This window comes from Megalops cyprinoides, chromosome 24, assembly GCF_013368585.1.
Source record: "Megalops cyprinoides isolate fMegCyp1 chromosome 24, fMegCyp1.pri, whole genome shotgun sequence".
NCBI lineage: Eukaryota > Metazoa > Chordata > Actinopteri > Elopiformes > Megalopidae > Megalops > Megalops cyprinoides.
The window spans coordinates 8,776,966-8,802,418 of NC_050606.1; the positions used below are offsets into that span (position 1 = coordinate 8,776,966).

Genomic DNA, 25,453 nt, shown 5'->3' on the forward strand with positions numbered 1-25,453 from the left:
ATGGTCCACGTCGAAATGGATTTAAACATTCCGCTGAAGTTGAGACTAAGGCAAACAGCATGCTGGGATATTTAAAAATAACTATGGTGTATAAATCAAAGGAGGTCACATTTATGTTGCACATTGTCTTCATCAGACCACATTTAGGGTACCGTGTCCACATCTGGACAGCATATTACAAGGAGCTCTCGAAAAAAGCACACAAAAGGGTACCGAGACTGGCTCCAGGCGTCAGACATTTTGAGCTGCAAGACATTATGACATTGAGACGGAGAGGCAGTAATTCATGGCACAGCTGGACGGGATTCACAGGTCTGAGTCTGGCACCGTGCAACACACGCTGCAGACTAAAGGTGAGACGGCAGTGTAGCACAGTGGTAAGGAGCAGGGCTCATAACCGAAAGGTTGCTGGGTAAATTCCCCGCTTGGCCGCTGCCACCGTACCCTTGGGCAAGGTACATAAACCCAGAATTGCGTCAGTAAATAGCTGAATAAATGGACGACGTGAAAATTGTAAGTCGCTCTGGATATGAGCATCTGCTAAATGACAAATGACAGCTAAAAGTACATGCACGTATTTATGACAAAAGATGAGTCCACAAGACTTTATAAATAACATTTAATGTTGTAGCAAATGTCTAACATTTGATGAACTGCGCCGCTTCATACCTGTAAGTACTCCGAGCTGAGGCTGTTTAACATAGATAGACCTACAGTACAACAGCATGTGCTGCGTTGTGCGTATCTGTTAGGTAAACTATTAAAATTACTTTTTGTTCGGAGGAACATGATTCCTCCTAGTCAGATGCTCAGTTTACAGTTGTACGTCATTTGACCAGTCTACGCATTTTTAAATGACCTACAATACACCCAGTGCTATGCTTTCGATAACGGAATGCTGGAGGTTATGACACCGTAAGGTTTGACTCTGTACTGTAGGACAGGCTGGTTTTTGCTGTTGAAGCCATTTTTGATTATTTCACAATCCAGGAAGGATCCTTCTTGATACTTTCATTTTCCGGACCTAGAATGGCTACGCCACAAGTTCTCTGGCCGATTCCAAGATACCTGTCAACACCAAAGTACGTGTAAAACACCCGTGTTAAGCAGAAGTGAGAGAGAGGGAGCTAAATCTTTAACATGTTTTGACATTTAATGGTCAGCTCTGGGTGTCATGTAATGGTGCTTGTCTTAGTCTTACCTGCTAGCCGCATCGGTCAGGTTTTTGGCTGTGACGGCGAAGAGCTGCTCCCTGTGCCTCTGCTTCATCTCATCCGAAACGCCGTTTAAAAACAGATTCATGCCTGCGGGAAATAACAGGAAATACCCGTAACCCAGAATGCACGTAGGCAGTCTGTGCCGGCACTCACACTATCTGCATCAGCGCTTAAGTGGAGCGCTCGGCTCTTTACCTGGAGTGAACGGGGCCCACGGGAAACGACATAACCCGTCCCCCCCTAACATTTATCAAGCCGGTGGGGACCGTGAGCGGGGAGGACAGCTCACCTTTATCCGAGGGAGCCACCGGGGCGTCGACGGCGGAGAAGACGGAGAGCTTGGCCTCGTCGATGTCCTGCTGCGTGAACTCCCCCGCTTTGGCCCACTCCACTCCACTCCTGAAGGCCGACAGCGTCTGGATGGAGTTCGGGTCTCTACGTGTCATGGGAGTCAGGAGTGTTAGTGCCTATGAAAACTTCGACGACTGAACAACACGAACGCTTCACTGCAAAGGCTACACACAAAGGTGGTGAAAATTTATTATTAAAAACCTTATTTGAAGGACTTCTAAATCGCCCATCTAGTTCACTGGTCTTGCAATATGATATTTTTCTGTGCTGACATGCTTCTTTACCTATTTAACTGGAACAAAGGCATCTTAAAATTGTACAGTAATTCAAAAATCAGTAAAACTGCATTACTTTATTTACAGGCGATGATGTAGTTATAATTCTATAGGTAAACTGCAGCCAAACACCTGTCTGTACCTGTATGAATAGAATGAGAACAGTCCTCCACGCCCCATCCTGGCTCCGCCCCCATAGGCCCCGCCTTTCTCCCGGATCTCTCCGTGCAGGAATTTAGCCGTCATCATCCGCCCGAGTATGCAGAGGCTGTGAACGAGAAGGAGGGGACAGGGCTGAAAACGCAGTTGCGTTCAAACACAAAGGCGATGTCATAAGTTTGGGCAGTGGTGTGGTGTACTGGTAACCCATAATAAATCTAAACCCATAATTGTCTCAGTGAATATCCCGATGTATAAATGGATACACTGTAACCTATGTAAGTCACTCTGGGTAAGAAATCCTCCTAAATGACAATAATGAGTCTCCTCTGGGCGCGTACCTGGCGTAGTCTGGATCAGTGAAAGGGACGGTGCGGACGCACTCACTGACAAAGTTCACAGGAAACGGGAGCTGGAAATAGGTCTTCAGCTGACACGGCTTGAAATTTGGTTCCTACAAGCAAAAAAGAAAGCCATTTGTAAGAGTGGGTATACAGAGGTCTACACAGACACTCGGTATAACCTGGTGTCAGGTGGTAAAAAGCCTGCAGAGGATAGATTTTACAGCACTTACAGAAATGAGTTTTCGAGTTGCATCAGATCCAGGAGCCAGCAATGGGTCAAGAGGCCTCTGTTTAAAACAAGTTTCGAACATTCACTGAAAGCACTCAGTTCTGTTCCTGTATTTCAAAAACTTTACAATGTGGCCATAAAATGTGTACCCCCATGCTAGGGGGAAAACTAGGGGAAAATTATGAGCTTACCATATTCAAATATTACATTTTGATATACAGCTAAAGACACAGCTTATCAATGGTTAAAATGTCATCAGACAATCCTGAGATGGTGTTACCTCGACAATATGCGGCCTGACTGGTTTCCGATCCTTCTTCTTGGTAGTAATGTTGTTCACAAACTTCTCCACCTCTACGGAGGAGTCAGACATCTTCTGAGGCGTGGCATTAATTGCACACCTGATGAGGAAGTAAACAGAAAGCTGACACCACCCCTCGCCTGCTTAATCATGACACTAAACTAAACAGAGTGTGCGACTGAATGTGTGAAAACTACAGCTGGCTCCTGACCGCACTCCTACCTCATGTTCTCAGGGCTGAGGAGATGCCTCTTGATCCGTGGCAGCTTTCGCAGCACTGCTGTGAGGTCTGACATCTCTGCAATCCGCTTCATGAATTTCACCTGGAATCAACACAACCGAATGAGCACGTTCTTACATTTAACAATTTGTGATTTCCAGTTTTCCTGGAAATGCCAGCTGGCTTACAGATTCCAAACGCTTCCTTTGTACAACCATGGATTCAGAATCAAGCAAGCAATATGCTACATTTTGGATATTGCACCCTACACAGATGTTCTGTATCAGTGCTGGGACGGAATCTGCAGTGCATGCTGGGTTTTGAAGTTTACCAAGATGCAGCTCAAAGTTTGAACACACTACATCACTCTTTTGACATGTAAACCACATCCTTTGCTGCACTTGCATCAAACTTTCAATGTATTTTTGTAATACAGGAAGTAACTGTATGGTTCTGCAGTTTTAATGGGCTACTGCAGGCTTTTCCATATCACAGTTTTTTTCAGAAAGGACGCCCTTCTGAATGCTTGCTTGAAACGTTAAAGTGGCAAGTTTGTCCACAGACTCCATGACATATATGCACACTTTGGAAAATAGAACATCACTCCGAAAACATGGAGCACAACAGGACCTTGTGTGATAACTACACTGGATCTATGTACAGTGTAGACTGGTGGTGTACAGTGTCTAATTGACTTGAGAATGCAGAATGATCTCAGCGTCTTCATCTGTAGAGACAGCACAAAGATTTTCATGCATGTGGTTGCTCTCACTTGGTCCATTCCTCCAAAAGTCTCCTGGAGATCTCCACTAGGTGTCAGCGTGCGTCCAGCTCTGGTCATGGCATACATGTGACCAGAGTAAGAAATCCCATTGGACAGTTCCTGGGCTGCCATCATAACCAGCACACGTAGGCGCTCCTCATCGTCAAAATGGGGACTATGGGAAAGGAAGAAGAATAGTTACAGGACCATGGCAATAATCTTGCACTGATTAAACCACTACACAGCTGATCTTTGTTACTATTGGAACAGCTGTGCTCAGTCTAAAAGATAAGAAACTGCCATTCCATTTCGAATAATAGTCCAATCACACATTATTCGTTTAAACTCAAGGTTTCAGCCTCAGAGAACATTGTTTCAATTGGCTCACAAGGACACCAGATGTCAATTTTGCATCATCCATAAACATACTGATATAATTTACAAAAGAAAAACACATCAAAACTATCCAGAAAAAATTATCCAGTAATTATGAGTACACTTTACCATTTGCTCAACTGAACTCACAACAACTTCCACAACCTTAATTTTACATGGAGTATATTCACTATTTATCCATTCACTGTGCAGTAAACTCACAGAAGAGCAATTCAGATTAAGCAACTAAAGGTAAACAGCCTAAAAGTAAATATGAAGTGCACTTCCCTGGATCTGAACCTCAAACTTTTTGGACACACAGTTTGTGCCACATTAGCGACACAAGCAGAAGAGTGGCCTACCTGTTGAATATTTCACCCCACAGGTGAAACATGTCTGGAAGATTCCTCTCCAGACAGGATGATGAAATAAGGACTCCCTGTGAATTCAGGTAAACATCACAAATTGTAGAAATACGCAAACGGCAGACTGTGTCCAACTCTCACTGTCCATTAATAACACAATCTCACTGACATCTGCAGTCAGTAATACTGCTAACACAGCAGAAGTCAGGATTTGTAAAAATAATACTTCAGTAAAATAATCAATCTGTGGAACTCCTGCTGAACAAATCTGTATGCGTGTGTGTACGTGTGTCTGTTCACATGTGTGTATCTGTGTGTCTGTGCATGTGTCTGTGTGTATGTGTCTATGTGTTTATGCATTTGTTTGCGTGTATGTGTGCCAGTGTGTGTGCACCTGTGTGTTCGCATTTGTCTGACTGCGTGTGTGTGTCTGCATTTGTCGGTCTGTGTGTGTGTGTGTGTGTGTGTTTGTGAGCATGTGTTTTACCTGTTCGTACATGTCCAGGTCTGTTGAATCCGGGATGACCTGCGGGGAGATGGACATGCCCCCTGTCTTCAGCTCAATCTGCTGCGACTGCTGTCTGTAATCCATGACTCCACAGCCCAGCCTGGAACACACAGCCATCACTCTCTTACAGAGGTCATTACAGCACCGCTACCAGCAGGCACATTGGCCAAAATACACACTCATGCAACTGAGCAACTACAGTATTGGTTGTGCTTTAATTTTTAAAGGAAATATCTATAGGATGTCTGTATGTCAATAATATTTAATCTGAAACAAACAAATTCAGAGCAGCTTCCTTGTTTCAAATATGCTTGTTGAACCAAATGATACCAACCAGTTTCATAACATTCATCCTGTGACGGACTGGTTAGTATGCGGAACATGTTACATGGTCTAAGTGACTCTTTTTTTTTGAACACGTAAACTGACTTACTGCTTTGAAACGTGAAACACTATAATATCACTGTTAGTGTTATCCAAATCGCCATTTACAGTGAGTGCTTGCTTTGTGTAGCCTACAATCTTCCTTAGTGACTCAGGAAATAAATGCTTGCATATGGAAGGTCCCACTGGAAGCAATTTCGGCACTGTTATTACGTAATCTCCTGTCAAGCTTACTTGGTGATAACATTGCAGAAGAGTGGGACGTAGATTTTGAGGTCTTCTGGAAGGGTATTGAGACTGCACATTGCTCTGAAATACACCATTCCATTGGTGGGCTGCTCGCAGTACTGCACTGGGACTCCCCCTGCAGGACAGAAGAGGAAGAACATAAAATTAAAAAGAAACAGAGGCCCGCCAAAAGAGACAACATATGCCCTAAACCTAACCCTAACCCCCTAGTGATACAGAAATAATCATGACGTTCGTCATTCACACAGGGCAGGCAATTATAAAAGCCCGCATAAGTCCATATTCACTACTGCCAATCTGAAGACTAATATATTCAAAAGCACAGGTGAGTAAAAGTATCTGGGACAACCGTTTTAGAATCACTGAATTAAATACTTTTATAAATATTAACTATACCCATAGATCTTGTAAATCTATCCTCTGGTGTTCAGGGATGAAATACGCACCAGCAGTTCCTATTTGCACAGGTGTGATTGCGATCGTTGGCTCGATGTCTGACACTTTCAGAGCAGGGAGGCATGACACATCTTGCACTGCGCTCTGAGCGGATAACAGCTGCAAACCTGTATCAAACAACACAAAGGAAGGCTGTTCATTCTCCGAAGCCCATACAACCACAGTCGCGTGCATTATATTCAGAACAAATAAATTCTAATGCATTCTGTCTCTCTATTAATGTCAACTTTATAATACTGTATTTGAAAAAGATACAATTTGTCTTTCCATTGTGAATACCATCTCAAGCTAGTTATATTCTGTTCTTTTGTGCTGGAAGTTGTTCTGGATAAAAGCGTCTGCTAAATGAATGTAACATAATGTAATTAATATGGCATGATGAACAGGATTTTCAAATACTTCTAAATGCAGAAACTACAAGTTGCTCTGATCACACCCAGAGCAGCTGCTCCAAGCCCTGAACACTCTTCCTTTACAAACCGCCCACCTTTCTCATAAATCTCTTTCCTGTCATTTTCGGACAGAGCCTGGACCTTCTGCTGGAGCTTATCCTGCTCTGCTTTGGCCTGCTTCTCGAAGTAAGCCTCATCAGGACTCATGGACAGGGTCAGTCTGTGGGTGTTATCCTGCATTGGAACAGATATTGTCTTCTTACTGATGGTTGCCCTCACAGAGAGGGCAACTGCTACGGACCAAAAGAGCTGCTTCTTTGGCCTCGCTTACCTTGAAGTAGTGCTTGACTTTTTCCTGAAGGTAGAGGGGATTGTCCTTGAGGCACTGCCTGAACTTTGTCACGTTGTCACTGATCTTTAAGAGCTCCACCGGGTCTCCGTCATGATTCCAACAGGAAGCAACGTACTGTTATAGGGGAAAAAAGGACAGGAGAGAAAGAGATAGAAGATGAGGAAGGGTATTACTCCAGGACAAAAAGATGAAGGGACACTGCCAAATGTCAGTAGGACAAATCACCACCAGCTTTCCGTTTCTGGTTTGAAGTCTTTTTCTACCACGGAGACAGCCAGAAAATAGATTGTCCAACATTTCTGCATGCAGCAATATCCAAACAAAACACGTAACTGCACAACTTGACCATCATAATTTCATATTGTGACAGCGAGTGTGAACACACAAGCTACATGAACATACATATTACACCTATTGATGTCACACCTAAAAAGAGCCAGAGTCGCTGCAGACAGTGAGAGAATAAGAAGGGGGGGGGGGACTCACAGACGCCAGGGACAGGCCGAAACTGGTGGACTGATGCTTCATCTGGATCTCTATTTTGTGAAGGAGGGCCTCTATCCTCTCCTCCTCAAAGCCGTTGCTGTGGGGCGAGAAAACAGCCACAACATCAAGTTAGGCCGCAGAGAAGTGCGAGCTTTGATATTCACCGTGAAAATGAGCCTTTGGCTGGACTTATATTTTCGCAATGACAGCATGTTATTATTGCAGCAACTGTTTAGCTAGTCATTTGGTGAGTCATGGTCTCATTTGCAAGCCGGCTCCTTCTGTCCTCAGCCTAAAAGGGCCAACATTCTACTCACGCAATAATGTCGTCTATGGTTTGGCTGATGATCTGCTTCACGTGCTCGATGTCACCTTCGGCCATTCCCTGCAGGCCGATGCTGAACGACGCCTCCTTCGTGCTTCCATCATATCTGGAAAGACGTTGTTGGATCAGATCAGATAACCAACTACGATCAAACTGTTCTCACCCATCTGTCATGCAACACATAAATGTTGCAGTGGTGCATTCCCCGTCTCTGACATACCCTACAACCGAGGAGAAGTCTGTTCCGATCTTGGGCTCGATCAAGGCCTTGTAGAAGGGGGAATTGGGTCCGGAGATCATCAGAGAGGACAGCAGGCCCAGAGTAAAAGCCTCAAACGTGTCTGTAATGCTGAACACACACACAGGGCCTCTCTTAACCACACAACTAAATCACAGGGAGCAAACTCGATTTTAGGGAGGTTTTGACTAAGTGCAAGTGTAATCAAATTTACTTAGGATGAGCCACATAAACAAGTAAGATGCTGCAATGTGAAGATCATGGAATATGGATTGCACTGGCTCATACGCATACATTCAGCAACATGCAACTTTCTCAATGATAACAACATGTGGCATGGATTTAAATGAACTAACTACAAATGGCCGTATTCACATAAAGACTGCACTAATACGAGCCCGTGAACATCCATTTGCTACTACCCATCTGTTCTATGGGTAAGCGAGGAAAAAAAAACTGGACTGATTGTATATTCCATGCTTGTTGGCGGCCTTACTCACTGGTTACTCTGACCTCACATGAAACCCTTCAAAACCAGTCAGTGAGGTTTTTCACTGCTGTTCTTATAAAGGTGTACAGTAAAATTATAGTGATATATATATATGTATAGTAAAAATAGCAAAGCACTGTTTCCCCTCTTGGACGTGCACACATTTATAATGACAAACAGTTTCTCCACAGCTAACAGCAGTGTTTGGTGAAAGGTGGTATTGGTGGTGTGTTTGGGCTGATGAAGCAATGCAATTAAGGGTTAATATTTGTCCTTTAAACACATCTGGGATAGTCATCTCATTGCACAGGATAATTGGTTCAACTAATTGCTAAAACGGTAAATTTAACCGTTAATTAAGCTTAATGAAACCGAATATTAATTTATATAATTAATGTGATAGATGTTAGTATTAACAGAAATAAGTTGAAAAAATGAGTTTATTTTTATCTATATACAAGCAATAAGTACCCTATATATTTCTGTCTGGTGATGTGAAAACCACACGAGCATGCAATTACCAGGCCAAACAAGCTTAACTAATTAAGGTCAGATAATAACATATTTTTGGTTGTCACAGAACTTTGATTTATATCCAAATGCTCCCCTTGCACATTGTCACAATGTACCTACAGCTCTCGAATACAAAAACACAAGAGCTCAGCTGGAACACCAGCATGCACACTGTGTAGTCAGAAGAAGGAAACAATGAAACGAATAGGCAAAAATATGTTGAGCGTGTAATAAATGAATGTGAGACTTACTCTCCCAGAAGGTAGCTCATACACAGTGTGTTCTGTTTGGCGGGGTCGGGGGCTAACGCATCAGGGCCGCACGTCACATGATCTTCTCTCTACAGGGACAGATCAAACAACATCAGAGGACCACTGCGGACTGCCACCTATCCCCAGAGCTGGCACTGTATACGTCACCGTCATTTCTTTGGCACCGTTTCAAAGAAATGTCAGTTTGTCCCATTTTCAAGTCCACGTGGGCGCACTGGGTCTGATGAGCACACAAACTATAACCTCTTGGTCATGTTAACGACAGTAAGCTCGCTACACGGTACCAGTGAGTTTGACTTCATTACATCCGAGGTGTTCTGAGGTAAGGAACCTAAAGGTGAAAGCCATACTGAACTATTTCTGCAGGGGACTTTTGAGGTTGGGGAAGTTCCACTCACAGGAGCTCCCCAGTGTGTTTGTGCCGGGACAGCAGTGTTGGGCTCCATGCGCTCAAACTTGCACAGCGCTTCCTCCTGGATCTGCTTCAGGTGCTGCTCCAGAGGAAGATCTCCGTATGTAAAAAAGCTGTTCAACACAACAGATGGGCGCATGAGGACACCTTCAGCCTCGCATGAAACAGTGACACGAAAACCCTGCTGCCAGTTACTGCAAACCAAAGTGAACAAACCACAAATTCCCTTCGCATTTGCAGAGAGATAAAATATCCTCAACAGCGATGCTTTAACAATGTACTGCAGCATTGTGGATAGGCCCCTCACTCAAGAATGATCTACTCATTATCAGTGATTTAAACTGTGTTAGCGGCCTATACAGGGACACTGTACCGTGCATTGCTGGGGTGGTAGTGAGTAGCATGAAAGTGCCTCAGCTGTTCCCAGGTCAGATCAGGAATGGCCAGAGGCTCTCCGCCGGACACCACAGAGTACGTGTGGTCAGGGTACAGCTTATTCTGCAGGTGCTGAGCATATAACCTCTCGCTGTCCGTCTGCAAGAGATCCAAAATGCATGATTCAACAGGCTCTGATTACACCACTCCCCTGGTATACTCTTTCCTGCAACTCCTTGACAGCTCAACTTGATGCCACTGTAACTGTAAGGTTCAAGTTTTAGCCTTTTGCCGACGCTAACACCCAGGCAGGTGTGTCTTTCTCAAGCATACAAAACTGATTAGCAATACATCCAGTTTATAATGTAAGCACATACTTGACTGACTCAACTTCACTTAGGTGAAAAAATATATTCAGATTTCTCAAAGCATGACTCTTTTAAAATATGTTTACTATACATACTGACATTACTAGTGTGTGACACAAGTAACTCACAAACGCTCCCTTCATTTCATTGAAGACGACCCCTTTAAAGACGAGAGGTGTGTTTGGATCTGTAGGGTTTTCATTTTCTAGTCTCCACCCCTCTTGCCTGTGAAAGGAAAAAACGCACAGCCAAACAATGTTTTATAAGCACATAACACATTGCTGCATTACTGATAATCACCCAGCAGTAGCGTGCTGACCGTTTATCAGTTCAACTGACAGTAAGCGCTGTTGTTCATGCCCACTGACCCACTTACCAAAAATCGAGCTCTCGAAGGCATGGGAAGAACACTGCGTCCAGGTAAACTGAGAGGAGGTTCTGGAAATCTTTACCATTTTGGGTAGAAAACGGATACATGGTGTAATCACTGGCTGTGAAGAAAATAAAAGGATATTATCAACACAGTGTCAATGATCACACAGGAGGTAAAATAAAAAAACACTGACCTGTCTTTTTGGGAGCTGATTGCTTCAGGGTATTATTTAATACTGTGTAACAGCCTGTGATGTAAAATTGACCTCAACGGCAACAGAGACTTTGTGTAATCATTGAGCAATCTCCACACCATATACTACGTTAGGTTGTTTTTCTTTTATTATCAATGCTAACATTTAATATGATTAAAGCTATGTACACACCAGCTACAGTGTCTTAAAAAGTGAAATTGCTATTATCATCACTTAGGGGAAAAAACACAGACCTATTACCCTTATTAATACTACGGAGGTAGCTAACTGAAGTTCCAACAACCTATACTTCTATGCACGCTCATATTAACAAGCAATCTACAAGTGAGGCAAAATGGCATATCAACCATCACTGAAATACAGTCACAAGGTTCTTTTCTCCACTGGTAAGATCATGACACAAAAAGCCTTAGCTGACAATGTCTGTAAATGGATTTTTTGTGGGCAGTTTTCAAAAACTAGTTTTAAACCTCATTCAAAATACCATTTTTTCCTATCGGTTTTCAAAAAGCAGCATATCATGATCTGTCCTATCTGTACATGGGGCAACGTTGTACTGTATGTATGTATGTCTGTACCAGTAAAAGCGTTCATGAACGTGGAGAGGGAGCGGTTGAGCATCTTGAAGAAGGGGTCCCTGCACGGATACTTCTGTGAGCCACACAGCACCGTGTGCTCCAAGATGTGAGGCACCCCGGTGCTATCCATCGGGGTCGTCCGAAACTGAACGCTGAAAAAGAACCAACATTTACGCGCACAGTTGTAATCTAAAAAAACGAGTTTACGAGCTTCAGCACACGACAACGCGGTGCGGCAGCGACGCGCTCAGTACCTGAAGAGGTTGTTGGAATCATCCCGCGCCACATGCAGGTACTGGGCTCCAGTATTCTCATGGGTCAATTTTACAGCTGTGAGGAATAGGTCCGGAACGGCAGTAACCTAAAACGTTGAAAGTTGAAATACACGTCACTCGTTCTGTTGTTGAAGGTCCAGGATCAAACTGGTGAACTTTAGGTCTCAAAAAATTCAATATGAAATTACGGTGCCGTGTTTGGAGTGCAATAACTTAGGCTGGTACTTTAAAAGAACGCAGAATAACGGGGACGCTGTACCTGAGAATGAACGCGAGCTGTGCTGGCTAGCGCTACATGAATAAACGGACTGGAGTTGCTTTCTGAATGCTGCGGTTTCGGCCAGGAGATCACACATACCTCGGTAACCGTAAAGCCATGGATTTGCTGTCCGGCTTTATACTGAAGTGCCCTCTCTCTCGCTGAAGTGCTGCTGTATCTCCATGGTTTCTGTCCTTGAAAACTGGGATTTTCAAAAGAAAATATTCATTCATTCATTCATTGCGGGACCATTAAAGCACTCTCCCCTCTCTTGTCTCCCATTTCAGACAGCTACCAATTTCATGCGTCATGCTGACATTAACACAAATGTAAGACCACACAGCTAACGTTTTCTCGTTAATGGATTTCGTTAAAAAGTCTTTTATTCCTGAGTAAAGGCCGACATTAGGTAGGTAAATATAACTAACATCACTTTAATTCACATGTCCAGATTATAAATATGCAACAGATTCTAGAGTAGAGTGCACTTAACTGCAACACAAAGAGACAAGCATAAGCTTACAATAGACATTCTCAGGCTTATTCACAGTAACTAGCTATCCTAGCACGCCAGTCACGTTACCTAGCAAAGACCCTAGCTAGCTACTTAGCTAGGTAGTTACTCACCTTAAATATCTAAGTTTCTTTAAAATGGTCCTGGTCTGCCTGAACATGGTGTAATCGCGTCACTAAAAAGACGTCCTCGCATTAGACATAAAGAAACAGGCATGTCAAGCACGGATATTCATAGCAAAGTTGTTTTCATACAGTAGTATGTGGCCGGCTAGCTACAACCCATGTCCCTCATGTGTCATGTTACCTCACAATGTCTAAAATGACCTTGTTGTAACCTTACTCCGCATTGGCTGATTACGTGAATAACAACAGCGGTGGTTGGATAGAATTCGTGATGACAAAATAAAGTGTCAGTGTTGCAAAATCACGACTTCACGTGAAAAGAAATGACAGAGCTGTAGAGCGGCAACGCTTGTCAACCATTATTATTGTTAAATGTGGCGACCATTGTTACAACTACTACAACTACTAGTGCTTCTAGTACTACAACAGTTATGATGATGATGATGATGCTAATGATGATGACGACGATTAATAATTAATAATATTAAGGATTGTTATTTCCATTGGTTTCAAAACTTTACCAATAATGTTTAAATGCAATGATTTTAAACGCTGACGTGAATGTCTACGCGATTTTCATCCATCAGATGGCGCTAAATATCTATTCAACTCGGGTCCTCCAATTGTGGCAAAAGTAGTAAGCATACAGAATAATAGAGTTTGGTACTTGCTATATGGTATCTACATATTCCAGTTGTATATTATGTAACATGCAATGGATTACACTGTTTATATGGGCACCCGGGTATTGTTTGTTTTGTTGTTCGTTTCATAGTTACAGGGGCATTTTATTGAAAAATGAAGCATTTTAGTTCATTACATGAGCAGCTTCGTTTGCATTGAATAGATTATTTGTATATGCAATAGATTATCTGCATACCTAGGACAAGCTGCCAAAACTGAATGTGCGAGTAGGCTACATGGGATCCAACACATTGTTGTGGGTCATTCACGTTACGGAACCAACCCAGCTAACACACAACGTTGCAGCAACGTCGCTAGTAAGTGCTCATTTGGTCACCGCGACATTACCTTCTGGCGACGTTCTTGTGACGTCACAGCAACGTTTTTAGAAGAATGTTCCCAGCTAACACAGTCACGTTGCCGCAACCTAATTTAATGACCACACATACGTTACTACAATGTCAAGTCGGACGTGGCGGCAACGTGGAAACTGAAAGGTGCCATTTCGTAGCGGCAACGTAAATTTTGCATAGAGACTACCTTTCCTCCTCCACCACGACCGCATCCAGTGGCTGCAACATCCCATCGTACGTTATTCAAGAATCTCAATACTCAACAGTAATTGCAAATGGAACACATAGACAATACTATCAATATGCATATTCCACTTTCATTGCTGTACAGATTATCCTACCACCGTCACGCGGCCTAGCTCTGTGTCCCTGGCAAATGATGGTAAAGTGGTGAATGGGAATGATGGTTAAAAACAAAACAAATAACAATAATTTTATGGGTCATGGCCACCCTGAAGGCTATGGTTTGAAACAAAAGCATGACTTGAACTCTTGCATCACCAGGTGCCATACCTCCAGGTACCAATGGTCTGGTGGAGGAGAACCCATTGGGGGCCCATGAAAATAGCTGGCAGTCAGATGAGTGCAAATAAAAGACATTCCAAAAAATACTCAAAGCTTTTCAATATCATTGTCAACTCATTTTTTAATGCATAATTAAGTTGTCCTTTTCATGGCGGAATAAAAAAATATATTTTTGTAAAAACAGAACATATGCTGCCATACTAATGCTTTGTATACCCTATTCAGCTGACAGGACAGAAAAAATTCCTACTTGGGCAAAAACCATTCAAGGTAACACTTGTTATTTTAAAATATTAAAGCTAATCTAGAAGAACCACAGTGTATGCCAATTACGCCGACTCTTATAAACTCTAAAAAAAATCTTCTTACATGTCCTTAATTACAGACACGTTACAAGTTCTTCTGAGGAAGATGGAGACTTTAGAGGAGAACTAGAGAGAGGCTCTCCTTCTGCTCAGAAGAACTGTGATGGACCTACAGGTGGCCCAATGACAGGCCGCACTCCAAGAACTTGAGGAGCGCCTTAAGGTGCTGGAGTTCCGGACAAGAGTGGTAGGTGTTTGGAAGTAAACTTAAGCCATAAACTATAGCTTACACATAGCGTGCAACATCATTTTGATACTACAGTTAAGTAATTTATTGTAACGTTGTGCTTACCTTGTTCACTAAAGATGTCCACCTTTCACTTTCCATGTTGCCGCAACGTCCGACTTGACGTTGTAGCAACGTATGTTTGGTCATTAAATTACGTTGCGGCAACGTAAAGGCAACGTGGCTGTGTTAGAATGACACAAAGTGTGTGTGTGAGTCACTCCCACATCTATCAAGCTGAGACCTTGATCAGACTGCACTGCCTTCAGAGTCTGGTGACGCTCTTTGTGTGCATCTAATCTTTGAACAGCAACGAAACGTACTGTGCTCCAGACGCTAAACACCTAATTCAAGGTTCTCAACAGAGGAGGATGAAATGGAATTTAAATTAATTTTCACATTTTCACATTAACACAGAACAATGGATAAATTGTAGTTAGTTTACACCAGGACAGAATACGGTATAGGGAATTCAAAATAAAAAAAAGGGCACAAGTTTACTTGATTAAATTTGGAAATGGTTTGCCAGCACACATTGCTTTGCTAAACAGCTCGGTGTTGTAATTAGCTACATGTGTTCACTTCAGACAGCTTGGCTTCCTGAAGGCTCGAACAGCCTAATTCAAAATGTTTTCCCTTTAAATAAAGCCTGGCACACGCAACCATCATTAGTTTGAGTCTGTTGTTTATGCAAAGAATGAAACAAATATTTTGTTAAGGTATTTAGACAAATACACTATGCCATTGTAGCATTTAGCTCAGGCCTAGTGTGAACAAGATCATTCTCTCTTTTTCTTTAATTATAGCACACATAAAAACAGTTTGATTAGAAGATTATGGGTATTTTTCTCTCTTGGTCTCACAAACAACATGGTTAATAACCCAAAGCCCTTCAATGTGGACAGTAAATAGTCTACTCTTTATAGTATGTCTTTAAGTAGATAATGCATACTTATTTATGCCATCCATATCCAAGATGTTGTGAAACCATATGGCTATTTAAGGTGTTCTATTGCAATGATGTAATTATCGATTGAAAGGTACCCCACGATAGAATAGATAAACCTTTATACCTAATCTGCATGGAATTTCAGTTTGATTAAAGAATGGATGTATTCACGTAACGTATTCATGTAACGTATTCACATGCAGTTTTGGATCAATTGCTTTGATGGTTTGCCAAGGTTAAAATAATTGATTTCATACAATTCAAATGCAGGATTCACCGAATGAAGGTAGTCAGTTTCAGAACTTTTCCTTTGGCCGCCAGAGTATGTGATCAGAGAATGTGCAGCTGTGTGCTGTAATGCAAAGAAATAGGTTTCTGCCTGAAAAGTTGTGCCATTCTGTGATTCGATCCAATTCAACCCGAAGAAGCAGAATCTCATGGCAAATCTAATTTGCCTGGTGTTAAATCACATCCAATAGAAATTACTGCAGACCCCCCCCCATAGCAACATAGGTGGGAATGGGATTAAAAGTGTTAGAAATTGAAATTGCAATGCAGATTACCTGAGACAAAAATGCTTGGTCTGTATAACCTTACAAGTGTGTGTGTGTATGTGTGTGCACATACGCGTGTGTAGGTAGGGGGTGGAGGGGCTTCTTGACCCCGCAATGAACAGCAGAAATAAGAGTAAAAGTGAAGAGTGTAAACAGCCATGAAGCGGTTACTTTAAGTTAAGGGAACTGCAGCAGCTCGACATGCACTTGTTCCTTTTTAATTGCAATGGAGTTCATCTTATGACCGTATATCAGTTCCTGCATATCTGAGGACCTCAGGGAACTAAAGGGGAAAATCAAATAATTTGGGCTGATAAGAACCCAGAAAGAGCCTCTGTGGGGTCACATGCACAGAAGTAATCAGTAAAAATGTAGTCATTCCTTTCTCTTTCATTTTTAAATCAAACACAAACCTGATCTCATTGGACTTCTTCACAGTAGCAAGTCCTACTCCCTTACTAACTTCATTTTAATGTGATACCAGATTCAGCTCAAACCAGGTGCCAATTATGTATGTAATGTTGTTCTGGCTGTTGCAATTAAAGGGTTACACTCACTTTGATCTTTTGGGCTCTACTTATGCATCTGAAATCCAACCATATCATAACGAATTTGAACTAAAGAGAATAAAAATAACAAGGTAGATATAAAGAGCATGGGATTCTTTGATCAAAAGAACTCCCTGAGTAGATGCACAAGTATTGGGAATAATACATAACAGTTGCTTCAAACAAAGTGTAATAAAACCACTTTTTTTTCCAAGATGCATCGTGTGCAGCATACTGTACATGAAACATGAATATTTATGTTTGGATACATCCACACACATATTAAAACAGAGGGGAAAAACATTTTGGCATTCTAAGAATAGTCCCAAATTCCCAGGTTCAGTTCAAATATAGAGGAATAATGAAGTAACTTTCCAGCTGAAATACTTTATATTGAATATTTCGTTAACCACAGTCAACTTCTGGTAATTGCAAATACCCAGGCCCATCATGGAGCTGTGCATTCATGAGTCTGAATACTAGAGGGAAGTAAAGTCACAGAGATTAAAACGAGACCAGCTGCTTACTGTGCAATAAAACAGAGTATGCAATTATCCAATATGCAATTACAGGGAGATGACCACACACAGAAGCGCAGCACACTACACATCAATGCCTCAGCTAATGAACCAAAGCATGTCCATTATATTCTAGACCATATTGTCACAATTAGGCTATTAATGTTTCGCGGAACCCAGGTTGGTGCACCTTTCATTTCGAAAGCAGGCGGTTTAACCACAGGATAAAACGGGTTGTGAGAGCAAAGGCTTTTTGACAAGGGTGTTTGGAGTGACATATTGGAGTTAATATCATCGTGACATTTATCAGGACAGATTTCCTCTCCTGGCCGCTCCCAGCTCACCCGTGCTCGGATTCCTTTGATGAAGTGCGTCGGCATTGCCAATTTATTTCGGGGAGTATTCAAACTAATGCGCTCACGCTAAGGAGAGATTTCCCTCAGTGTGAGGAGCGAATCCAACAGGAGTGTTAATGGAGGTGGCATTAAAGGGAACAGAACTGTCGATAAGGTGTGAACTAACTCACGGTACCTATCATGAATATTAATCGCTGGTTCATCGGCATGCCATTTAGGCCCTGGTTGGAGATCAGGCTGAGCCCTGGCCCTAGCACACATCACGGCCATGCGTCAAGCATGAATCATGCTATGCTTCATGTTCACAGTCAATTCCTATGCACAAGAGAATCAGCATTCCCCTCTGCTAAAACAGCACCATTAATTTTTAAATTCAATCGGCTCTTATTCAAAACGGACGGTAAACTCGATTAAAATTGCACCGGTGCATTTTGTCCTCGTCCCCGTGCCTGCGTATACTTTGACACCGAGAGAGTGATGAAAACAAACATGCGGAGAGAGTAAACTATGAAATTAAAGTCGTCCTGATCGGCTCTGCAGTCGGGGCAACGGACCACGGGGACGCGCGCACACGCGCGAAGAATAACGGTCCCCCGGTAAGAAAAAAACGAATGACCGCTTGCGATCGCCGTTCACACTAATCAAAAAGCACTCAATGTGATGGAGACCCTCAGGCTGGCTGCGAGAGGTCGACCACATCCTTCTTCTGCAATTATCGAGCCGCTGGAAACAATGTGTCTAAGAGGCAGGAGCAGACAATGTGACCGATGAAGAGACGGTACCTATTAACGGTGAAGAATACCCATTTTCCCCTGATGCCCATTGATGCGTTTTGAAAAGGCTCTTCTAGAAAACTACCAAATTTTGGGTCCCCACAGTCACTAAACATCATGGAGGCTTGATGGCTGGCTCCTAAATTTGCAGTTTTTAAATAAGTAGTGTGGTGTTACAGATTTTCATCCATATGGTGTGAGGTTAAAATCTTAGCTGCGCCATTTGTTCCGTATCCCTAAGCAAGGTGCGTGAATATAATTGCTTCTGAAAACACCCTGTTGTATGAGGGAATAATATCTAAAATGTGACGCTGATGTGTGATTCTGATGTGCGATTCTAATGTGCGTCTGAAAAATGTCGTGCCACATTATGTAAATGGATCTGTAGATATGCGCGACCCAGGGGAAGTCCTAGGACACAGTGGCATTACAGCAATGCAACATGGGATATATATGCAGCAGGAAACCACATGTTGCGTGGCCAGGTTAGCCTTTGCAATGGGCACAAGTCCAGCAGCCAGTGAGGTCTGACAGAGGGCGTCTTTATCCCCACTCTTAGGGAGTGAGGCTGTGACCAAATATTTTACACTTCCCAAGTGGTAAAAGCCAACAGGGGAGCGCAGTGATTAAAAGCGCTGAAAGAGTTACAGAGAAACCTGAGGACTGGAGATGTTCATAAGTGCATAGCATTCACAGTATATATGTAATTATTGCACCTGGTTTAGTTTCTGCATAAAATCTCAGAATATCATGTTCCATCTGGGGTAGTCATCTTCAACCTGAAGCTTTCTTACAATTTCAGATTTATGTTTGTCTGTTAAAATGATTACAAGGAGTGATGGTGTCTCAGAATTTTTTATTACACGGACACATATGAATATATATTGGGCATGCAAAGAAAATGCTCCCAAATTTCATTTTCATCTCAAATATTCATGCATATTTTATGCAGAGGGCCTGAATTTCACAGCGTAATGCAATCCCAGCCTGCATGGAGTCAACATGGGGCTCTGATTATTGTCACGAGCAATAATTCTCCGCAGCACTCAGAAACTGAATAGCAAGTGTGTCATAAAAGGCTTACAGGGTGAAACAAGAGTTTGCATTCCCCAGATGTGGGCTTTGTTCTCTGGTGCCTCCAAGACAGGAATGAATAACTCTCTGACAGCCTTTGACGAGTGCTGTGAGCTCCTCGGGGGAATATTCACCTCGAGCTGTGTAAATCCATCACAGCACAAGATGACCTGTTGACAGTGTTGTTAAGTGAGATTATGCTTTTTTTTCCCCCCAGTTGCTGTGTTTGAGGGCAACCAATCACGATTGTCGACTAAATTAATACATTCATCCACGTGTTTCCTTATCAACTCATTTATTAGCCCAGGGTATGTATTAAAAATATCACAAACAATACATGGATCTCTATTTTCCAGCAGAGCGAAATTTTAATTACAGTCTGTCATTCTCTCCTGTGTGACACAGAGGGGTCTAATTAGTTTGAAATAACAAAAAATGTTTTTAACTTGAAGGCAGTGATGCAAAACAGGCTCTCCAGGAGACGTATAAAATGTGATATTAAAGCACACCTAAAAATGACAGCTGGGGGCTGTAAATAGACCTTTGAGGAAAGAAAGTCCATATCAACTCATGGCAGGGGTCTCCCTTTTGGAATATAAAGGCTGGAGAAAGAAAGGTAACATACTACTAAGCCTGCATTTGTTTCTTAATGGAATTGGAATGGAAGAAAGTTTTGTGTGGGCGGAGTGGAAATGGTGCTGTGTGGCCATAATCCACAAGCAAAGAGAAGCCATGGGACCAAATCCCAGTTGAAACCATTGGATTTCCTTAAATATTTCACCAATGTTTGTGAAGCTCATCTGAATAATTTTGTTGGTTATTTCTCCTGCAGTCCCTGGTGTTTGTGACTCCTCTGGTGTGGAGTGATTCATGTGGAGTCTTGTTTGGCCCCTTGCCTGGTACAGTTTGTTTTATCGCCTTACATCTCAGTTCATTGTGACGTGAATCTCTTACTCGAACCACTGTCCTTTTCACATTGATTCTGAATGGCTCACATTCTGTCCATTCCTAAAGGGATGGCACATTTACAAGTGTGAGGTAATTTACAGATGTGGACTTGGAGCTGGCTGCCTTGTTATTTGGAAAATCACATTGCTCCCTGATAAAATTACCAATAATTAACTGGCGCCCATCGAAGACCCCGTGTTGCACAAATGTCTCAGTTAGTGTGAGGGTGTACTTGGAATGTTAATGTCTTTGCACAATCGACCATTCAGCGGGCATGTATCTTGGTTTTCTGGGTCAATTTCAAGTCAAGTACAAAACAACCTAATCAAAAATCTAATTCAGAAGGTGGGTTTTTGGGGTCCTGGGGGGAGGGGGGGGGGGGCGGTGAGGGGGAAGTTGGGTTTCAGTGAGCACAGCATGGGAGAGATGGTCTTTTCCCAGCATCAACATAAGTAATTTGCATCCAGATCTGTGAACTGGCAAATGCAACTACCCACCATAAAGGCCATATTTGCGAGACCTAGCCGTACAGGGCTAAACCATTCCATGGTTTACATGCTCCAGAATGTAATAGCTATTGGCGCTGAGAATGGTCTCTCCTCTGAGTTCACAGCGCAATATCATTACTGAGCAACCAGGGCCAGACAGTTTTCCTGAACTCCCTGTGGTGGATCACATGATCCAGTTGGGACAGCAGTACGCTGAGAGTTGCTGACCATGAGCAGTTATTTCCAGGATGCACAGTCACCTTCTGGAAAAGGAACGGATCTTACAACTGGAACAGAGACAGTTCTCCCTGTTCCTGCTTTAAAAACAGAGATCTTCATCTACCCACACTGCACTGTAGCTGTAATGGAGCGTTGCCAAGCATCTGGTGAAATGTGGTGAAAACTAAGGGGAGCTAGTGTGAAACCCAGATCGTACCTCCCGGCACACCTGGTGTCTCTCATGGATCATCAGATAAAATGTTTGACTCTAACCCCAGGGAGGCTGAAGTCTTCTTACAGTGTACAAAATCATGTACTAAAACCAAAAAGTATTTGTGGCGGCAGTGCAGCATAGTGGTAAGGAGCAGGACTTGTAACCAAAAGGTTGCCGGAGATCCCGCTGTTGTGCCCTTGGGCAAGGTACTTAACCCAGAATTGCCTCAGTAAATATCCAGCTGTATAAATAGGTAACATGAAAAATTGTAACCCATTTTGGTTGCCTACTGAGTGGCAATAATCCATTGTAATGTATTATACACAACCTCAACAGATCTTCACTCTTCAACATCAGAAGCCTTTGGAATACTCTGTGCCTTCAACAAACAAAGGGTTCTACATTTCCAGCTCTGTCCTTAGAAGCCGAAAAAAGTGATTGGCCAGCTCAACAGAAAATATATGTATCAACAGATTGAAACCAATAGAAATCACCACCCTTTGTCACTGTCCATGGGTACAAGGCAGGCATGTCTGCCTTCACCACCTCTGTTCTCGGCTGGACCTGATTCCCTCACCATTAGCGTAAGGTATTGTCTTTCTGTTCCCACCAGAAATCTAGTAAAAATAGATCATTATTTCTTTATGTGCATTACTTTATGTATGTTCCTTTGAAATCTCAGGCTGTATCATTTTGATTGAATCTTATTAAAACTTTACATCAGAGCAAAGTACCAAATACTGAAAGTCTGCAAAAGTGTGAGAGTGAGTTAATGCCACATAACTTGACGTCTAAAGTTTTTACACAACCTGCCAAGTAGAATTAAAACGGATAAATTACAACATCTCTGTACAATTGCTGTCGCACCCAAGGCACCCCAAATGTATCAGAATTTAATATTTCAAAAATTGTGAGGAAATTGAGACAGTATGTTGAAAAATGGTAATATAACCATTCTCCATGATAGAACAGTAAAAACAATAAAAAAGGTCTCCCTGCCAAGATTTCTGTGCTTCTCCAGTATCCACCAATTTTCCTGACCAAATCCTTTTTCTAAACTTTGGATTCTATAATAACCCCACTCATATGTGGTTTAAGGCACACTGTGTATCCAGTATTTATCCATGCATAAAACAAAAGAGGTTGGTGGTTTTGGTTTGGTTTACCACTCATTATCACTAGGCAGCTAATGCTTGAGGTATGGTGTACTAGCAATATGGATATATGTACATGTTACATTTAGCCATTTAGTGCACGCTGTTATCCAATGGAGCTTACAGATTAGAGTTAATAATATGTTAGATAAACTTTTATATAGATATGAAAGTTGTCCATAGAATAATTCAAACATTGTGACCGGATAAAGCAGAACCGACATTCCGTTAGTCTTCTACTGCAACATTCTGCTTCTAACATTCTGCTACAGTCAACATTCCGTTAGTCTCACGGTGAAGGGGCTGGCACAAAAAAAAAGGCCAAATGTAAAAGTAGTAACCCAGCGATCACAAAGCGCACCAGTTATCAGGAACCTGTGGCGACGAGGATGCTGGAGCTGAACGAAAGCAGAGTCTTCGTTCAGGGAGCAAATACGCAGCCTGAAGAAACTGTGTGCCTGAAGATGACTCAGCTGTTGTGACCATAGGTATCTTCCTGGACGAAAATCAAGAAGAACTGTGAACAGCACTTGTGTCCCCAAAGCGGGAGACCGATTAGGTGACCAGAGGCTGCATAGCATAGACATCTGGCAAGGGTGTAGGGAAGGCCAGCACCAGAGGTCTGGATATCAGATCCGCGACTGGCAGCCAACAGGGGGAGACAAGCAGAGGAGGAAATATTATTGCAAAGCCTCAGTGTTCAGAATAAACTAAAGAGGGCTGATGGGATGTCAAGGGAGACAAGCAGGCAGAGAGTTACAGCTAGGCAGGGAGGGAGCACACGAGGGCCTGAACGCGTGATTGGGCTGAGGAGAAGCCGAGGAATGGATGTCTTCTATCAGTGCTAATGTGAAGGAACAAGGGATGGGACCCATCCTGGCAACCCACTGAAAGACATGTTAATCTCAGCCCCTTACCTCCAGCATTCCTCTCTTCACCATAACAGACAATAATGTAATGCTACAGTACATAATTTTGAGAACTGGGAATCAGATAAAAATGTGTGCAGCTTGCCAGACGTTTACATCCTGCCTTCATTATGCTTGGACCGTTCCCGCCTCCAGGCATCCTCTGACAGCAGAATGATCGGCTTAAATGGTCCGCTTACATGTTTTATTTGCTCTTTATTAATAAGCAATTATGTTGGTCAAAACGCAGCCTATTTTGATACATCTCCAGAAGACCCATAACATAAACAGCACAGTGCCCGACTCTTGCCATGCCCCGCTGGCTCCGCAGAACCGGTTCCGCGATTCGTGGAATTGCTATTTGGGCAAATGAATGAGACCACGCGTTCTTTGAAAAATTCATGGGGAGAGGAGCTCGGTTCGCAGATTGCAGATGAGATTTGGGAAGACGGCCAGAGGATAATGCTCGCTCTGTAAATGCCAGACACCAATTCATCCAATTTAAGGTAATGCACCGCCTCCATTATTCAAAAATGGAGCTGGACGGACAGTACCCTTCAATCTCTCCCTTTTGTGACAAAATGAAATCAGCCCATGGTCGTATTTATTCTTTGGACGTGTCCAAAACTATACAGATTCCTGTCAGATATACTGTATTGTCCCTGACCCGGAGACTGCAGTACAAGGATCCACACACGCTCTATTCAGCAGTGCGTGGGAACAGCTGACTCTATGTTGCAAAACGGTGAACGGTGAATGCCAAAAGAGTGAATCTGAAAGTGCTACACAATATACCGCACTATCACATTACATGTGGAAAGAATTTTCTTCTATATGTCAAGGGAAATCACTGATTTTACAACTATATGACAACCATTTCCATGCCAACATAACAGAACAATGTGGGAATTTTAGATATAACACAGCACTAACACTCATCTGCTCTGCTCCTTTTTTTTACCTTTATTGTTGTTGTATATTGCTGTTTATTGTTAGTTAAATACAAAAATATAAAATATATATCTATAAATATATGTAGAGTTCTGGTCTTATACTATACACTCTGTTTAATCTGTTCTCTATAAAAGACATCTCCATTAAAACTCTTTCTCCATCTCCAGGTAAGAGAAACAGATTTCTCATGACCTAGAAAAGCTTCTCTGTGTTAGAGGTTGACCTTGTACCTTTGTCTCGGCTTATTCACCTCCACAGACCTGGCGCTGAGTCTAACAGGCTGAAGACATTAGTTTCCAGAGTAAACTGCACCAGTGGAGAAAATCTTATTCCATACTGATTTAGTTCACAAAACAAATCCTATTTGCAACATTTACTAAAAAAAAAAAAGGTCTGAAAGGACAGTGATTATCACACATTCAAAAATAATCGCAAAAATGAACGCATCAAGAACTCATTTACTTGGCGTCATATCTACTTTTCAATATAACCTTTTGATGATGCACTTTTCAGCATTTCCACATTTATTTGTAAACCCCTTGAGGTCAATTACAAGCACGAATGCACAGTGTGTCAATGACAGGTTAGAATACCAATTTGGGGAATATTTAGCATTTTTTTCTCACTTAAAGTCTGTCATTTAACACAACTCTTTTCCTGTGTGTTTCCATAGAAACAGCCCTGATTCTGCACATGAGATGAAGCAGGCAGGGATGAGGTCTGGATGGAGGATGTGGAGAAGGAAGTGTGTGTGTGTGTGCGTGTGTGCGTGTGTGTGTGCGCGCGCGTGTGTGTGTTACTCTGTGTGTGTAGGTGTGTGTGTGTCTGTGTGTACATTGTATGTGTGTGTTTGTATATAAATTGTGTCTGCATGTGTATGCTTGTG

At 42.4% G+C, this 25,453-nt stretch overlaps 1 protein-coding gene across 1 annotated transcript; it reads right to left on the reverse strand.

Annotated features, from left to right (window-relative positions):
• Positions 1 to 43: 43 nt before the first annotated feature.
• On the reverse strand, positions 44 to 12,932 carry pitrm1 (pitrilysin metallopeptidase 1). The gene is made up of 27 exons (XM_036519324.1): positions 12,746 to 12,932; positions 12,218 to 12,320; positions 11,839 to 11,945; positions 11,585 to 11,736; positions 10,796 to 10,910; positions 10,548 to 10,644; positions 10,050 to 10,210; positions 9,663 to 9,789; positions 9,244 to 9,332; positions 7,972 to 8,100; positions 7,744 to 7,857; positions 7,427 to 7,523; positions 6,920 to 7,054; positions 6,684 to 6,822; positions 6,187 to 6,303; positions 5,726 to 5,855; positions 5,087 to 5,207; positions 4,597 to 4,673; positions 3,869 to 4,034; positions 3,099 to 3,199; positions 2,856 to 2,976; positions 2,577 to 2,633; positions 2,344 to 2,456; positions 1,986 to 2,111; positions 1,507 to 1,652; positions 1,202 to 1,304; positions 44 to 1,068 (listed from the first exon to the last, which is right to left on the reverse strand). Exons 1-27 carry the CDS (start codon positions 12,790 to 12,792, stop codon positions 975 to 977), a joined length of 3,084 nt encoding a protein of 1,027 aa, XP_036375217.1. The 5' UTR covers positions 12,793 to 12,932; the 3' UTR covers positions 44 to 974.
• Positions 12,933 to 25,453: the final 12,521 nt, after the last annotated feature.